The sequence below is a fragment of the Nematolebias whitei genome, chromosome 8 (genome assembly GCF_014905685.2).
Source record: "Nematolebias whitei isolate Nwh7 chromosome 8, NemWhi1, whole genome shotgun sequence".
Classification (NCBI taxonomy): Eukaryota; Metazoa; Chordata; class Actinopteri; order Cyprinodontiformes; family Rivulidae; genus Nematolebias; species Nematolebias whitei.
The window spans coordinates 32,229,271-32,234,045 of record NC_056505.1 but is presented as its reverse complement, the minus strand read 5'-3'; the positions used below and the strand labels follow the sequence as shown (position 1 = coordinate 32,234,045).

The 4,775-nt window shown below is 38.4% G+C and overlaps 1 protein-coding gene across 1 annotated transcript in view; it reads right to left on the bottom strand.

The window, feature by feature from the left end:
* The window catches only part of anapc5 (anaphase promoting complex subunit 5), an 18,528-nt gene extending 14,475 nt beyond the window's left edge, over positions 1–4,053 (bottom strand). The window contains exons 1-2 of the mRNA XM_037680708.1: positions 3,700–4,053; positions 3,541–3,620 (exon numbers count right to left, since the gene is read on the bottom strand). Coding sequence (XP_037536636.1) covers positions 3,541–3,620; positions 3,700–3,897 — 278 coding nt within the window. The 5' untranslated portion in view covers positions 3,898–4,053. The remainder of the gene's footprint in view (positions 1–3,540; positions 3,621–3,699) is intronic.
* Between the last annotated feature and the right edge of the window lie 722 nt (positions 4,054–4,775).

The window sequence follows — 4,775 nt, the reverse complement described above, 5'->3', positions numbered from 1 at the left end:
ATAATTAATCAGCTTTTCAACCAGGAAAACCATACGGCCATGATTTTCCGTTGCTTCACCACAGACATTAATGAAAACATCTGGATTAATTTTCTAGCAGAAAGGAGAGTTTAAAGATGGAAAATTGAGATTTATCTTACAGAGAGATGTGTGAGGGAATTTGTCTGTTTTAACCAGAACGTGCACGCTCCTTCGGAAATCAGCTTGTCCCAACAGTACACTTTTGGTGAAGGTCGACTTTTACCTTTTCTGAAGATAGATCAGTTCCGGCGTGGAGTCTCACTTCCAACCACTGTTCAGCGTCTCAGTGAGAACAGCCAAATACCTCGAGAGTCGTGCGAGGTTATCCAAACAGAAGTTATAATTCCCAAAATCGTCTCTGGTTCAGCTTGATTGGTTTAACAGCATCCTGAACGCCCGCGTTCTGCATTCAGGAACTCCCAAACTCTCTGCATTCTGAATTCCAAAACTCCTGAACTCCTCTCTCTAATCTGAAGTGCCACATTTAAATGGGCTCTACTTCCGGTTCATTTGAGAGCCTCTGATTGGTCGATGGACCCCAACAGAGGTGTGTTTTGTGATGTAAGGTGTTATGGAAAGTCAAGGATTGTTTAAGAACAGACAGAAAGATTGTTGGAGAAAACCAGACTTCGTGGCGTCGCTCCACCAAGTATCTTGCTGTAAAAGTTAAACATGACATTTCTTTTCAGTAAACTTTTAGTTGACCGAAACCTGAACTTTGACACACACTTACAAACTCTGCTCACTTCAAAGCAGACGATCAAGAAATTGAACCATTACTCTGTAACGTACTCTAACTTGATTTCTCTTTGAATTGAGAATTAAAAATCATTACTACTGTTTAAGTAAATAAAAATGAGTAGTTCACTTCAACATGTAAACATTGTTTGAACTAACACAATTTGATTATCAAAACATTTGTAAAATAGTAATGATCATAGAGAATTGTCCTTTTCCACTTGATTAATTCAAGAAAGAAAGTCTCAGGATCGATCAAACTGTATTTCTAGATTCAAATCAATGAAATGACAGTTTCTGTCCGTCAGCTTTGACATCAGGCCTAGTCCACTACAACTTCATGCTTTATAATGAAGCTGTTTTTTTAAATATAATTTCTTCTACTTACTTTTCATTTTATATGTTTTTATAAGATTATCTACTGTTGTCTGTATCTCATCTGTGTTTTGTTTAAATCAGGTCTCTCCTGAAAATGAGTCCTCGTGACTCAATGAGACTAACCTGTATGAATAACAGTTGAATGAATTTGTGTGTTTATGTTACAAAATATGTTTGGTATTTATTTAAATACATTTCTACACTGAATCCCCACTTTAAAACTAGTAACCCTATGTTCATTCAAATCCACAGACACAACTGTGATTGGTAAATCCTGTAATCGTGTATTAAGTTAAAAATAATAATAACAAAAATTAAACAAGACGTGTTAGTTTTTTTTTCTCTAAAATAGTAATTTGAATTTTGAAGCCAGTTACAAGTTTTAACAACAAGAGGCCACAAAAATGGAAAATAATTTGTGTAAGAAGAAACATCTCACAAATGAACTTTAATATTTGAAAGATGATGTAATGTTTCCACTCTGTAAAAGGCTGAATGGAAAAAAAGTATTTCAGACCAACATATCTTTATTTGCTGAATAAAAGATTAGAGTTTTAGAGAACAGAGGGTAGAAGATTAGCTAAATAAAAATGTCAAGTCCCTGTATGTTTCTGCAATAAATACAGATCTGAGTTTACACTGGAAACATCCAGAAACACTTTGCTCTGAATGACAACTGCAATACGTTCCTGTGATGTGCCACATGCATAAATAAAATCCTATTAGGAAATAAACACTTGTTTTTTTTTTTAACAAACACTTGTACTGGGGTGTCAAACTCTACAAAAGGGGGCCAAAATTAAAACCTTTTTCAAACTAAGGACCATTTTCAGAAACTACATTAACTCAAGTTAGATCCCCAACATATTTTCTTGGTCACAGTTTCCTCAACAAGAGTTTGATTGGTCTCATTTGATGTTCTCTGTTGTGCTTTCAACATCATAATCATAATAATGTGTTAGTCTTGGCAATGCCAAGTCCCAGACTGTCTGTGTCTCCTGTGGTGTCCCTCAAGGGTCAGTTCTAGGGCCTCTGTTATTTTCCCTTTACATGCTGCCTTTGGGTCAAATTATTAATCAGTACAACATTTCTTTTCACTGTTATGCCGACGATACACAGCTTTACATCAGGACTGGAGCATCATCATCACCATTGTCATCTTCACTCGCTGCCCTCTCTACCTGCCTGGAGGAGATAAGGGCATGGATGAATCAGAACTTTCTTCAGTTAAACTGCTCCAAAACAGAGGCCATACTGATTGTCACCCCTCACCAGGTTCAAACATCAACTATAATGACTACTTCCTTTTCAGGACAAGACATCCTCCTCTCCACCTCTGTTACAAATCTTGGAGTAAGAATGAACTCGCATCCTACATTTGAAAATCACATTAAACATCTGTTTAAAACCTGTTTCTTCCATCTCCGTAATATCTCCATTCTCCCATCTCTCATTTTGCTGATGCAGAGAAACTCGTCCATGCTTTTGTCTCCTCCAGGCTCGACTACTGCAACTCCCTGTTAACTGGAATCTCTGGCAAAAACCTTCAGAAGCTTCAATATATTCAAAACAGTGCAGCCAGGATTTTATTGAGAGCTCATAAATTTGAACATATTACACCCATTCTCCATAACCTCCACTGGCTTCCTGTCACCTACAGACTTCAGTATGAAATTGCTCTCATCACCATCAGTGTTTAAACTGAACTTCACCAGATTATCTGAAGGACCTTCTTGTTTCATCCACCCGGTCCCTACAATCACAGAACAGTCATCTCCTCCACCTTCCACAAGCTAAATTAAGGACCATGGGAGATCGGGCATTCTGTGTGGCTGCCCCCCCCCCCCCCCCCCCCCCCGGAACTCCCTCCCTGAATATCTGAGAGCTCCACAATCATTGACTGACTTTAAAAAAGGCTTAAAGACTTTTCTTTTTAAGCAAGCCTATTCTGCCTCAACATGATTGTATCACCGATTTTAGTTGATTTTATTATTGATTTTGGATTTTAGTTGCACTTTGTAGCACTTTGAGATTGTTGTTAATGAAAAGTGCATTACAAATTAAATTCATTATTATTATTATAATCAAAGATTACTGAAAAAAAAAAAAACATGAGATAGAAGTATTTTACGTTTCACATCTCATCCTGGGGGCCAGATAAGATGTCAACAAGGACCACATTTGGCCCCCGGGCCTTGAGTTTGACACATATGCAAGTTTAGAACAAAGAAGAGACAAACAGTGGTGCAGGACTCTCCTCCTTGGGTTAGGGGTCCCCTCTGAAGACACTAGACTAAATCCACGGAGTGTAGAAGCACCAGTAATTCACCAAACATTACTTTCTAAGTTTGCACTTTGCAGGAACACTGGAGCACAGAGGGAGGCTAAAGTGAAGCAGCAGACCTGAGTTTGACAGCATACGCAGTCTGAGGACAGCACTCCTTCACAGTCTTCAGGAACTGGCCGAGAGTCAGGTCTGGACCCTAGAACATCCCAATGAAAACCATGTAAACACCACGTGCACCCACAGGACGACAGCAGTGCGCTACGACAGAGGCAGACCTGTTGAAGGGGCAGGATGAGCTTGTTGAGCCTCCTTCTCTCCGGCAGGGTCATCTTAGAAGCGGTCATCTCGTACAGCAGCGCCAGCACCGAGATTTTATACGGACTCACCCAGTCTTTAATGCCGAACACGTTAGCATGGACCACCCCGTTCGTCATCATGGGATTAAAATACAGACTTTCATGCACACTCGCCATCCTCACTTGGTTTAAACTCGATGCATACAAATGTTACAAGCAGCTCGGAGTGAAAACAGACAGCTGGACACCACCGGCAGCTAGTAAGCTAACTACCATACCAAGTGTTTTTGAGGTAAAAGCAACAATACAAGAGTCTGGATCTTCCCCAGCTTGTGTCTGGAGTTTCTTACTGACAGTCTGGAGATATTCTGCTCTCTTCATCACATATTTTCCCCATATCGTCTAAATGTTGTCGTAAATTGCCTCTAAGCTTTCAAACCGCCCTCCTTCTGTCGCCTACAAAATACGTCATTCAGCAGGAGACCGTTATTTTTTTTCGTGAAAGATTATTATATATGTAACTGAAAAATCAATAATAATTAACAATATAGTCTAACTTGGATGTTAGAATGCTTTTTACCCTTCAGAAAAATTAATATGAGAAACAGGCAAGCATAACGTTTGTTTTATTCTGAAAACTACAACCGGAAGTTATAGTACACTAATTTTTCTGCTCAAATCGCAGCATCATGTTTCCAAGGGGGGACAAGTATCCGCTAATGAAAAACAAACAAGAAAACTACAAATTATGTTTCAGATATCAACAATATTTATTGTGGATAAGAATAGTGTTTATGATGTTTGCAACTGAAATTCAATTACTAAATGATTTGTCTAAAGATTAATGGTTTTTTAAATATTTTAAATGATGAAACTTGTCAATCCGAGTTGAGTCTTTGCTGCCCTCTTCTGGACATTATGAAAACTGCAAATGAAAATTTAAAGACCATCCACGAAATTTGACAAAGGGATGAAGTTTAATTCATGTAAATAATTTAACACATTTTCTTGTGGCACCTGATATCTCTGTTGATTTTTTTTCCATTTTATACATT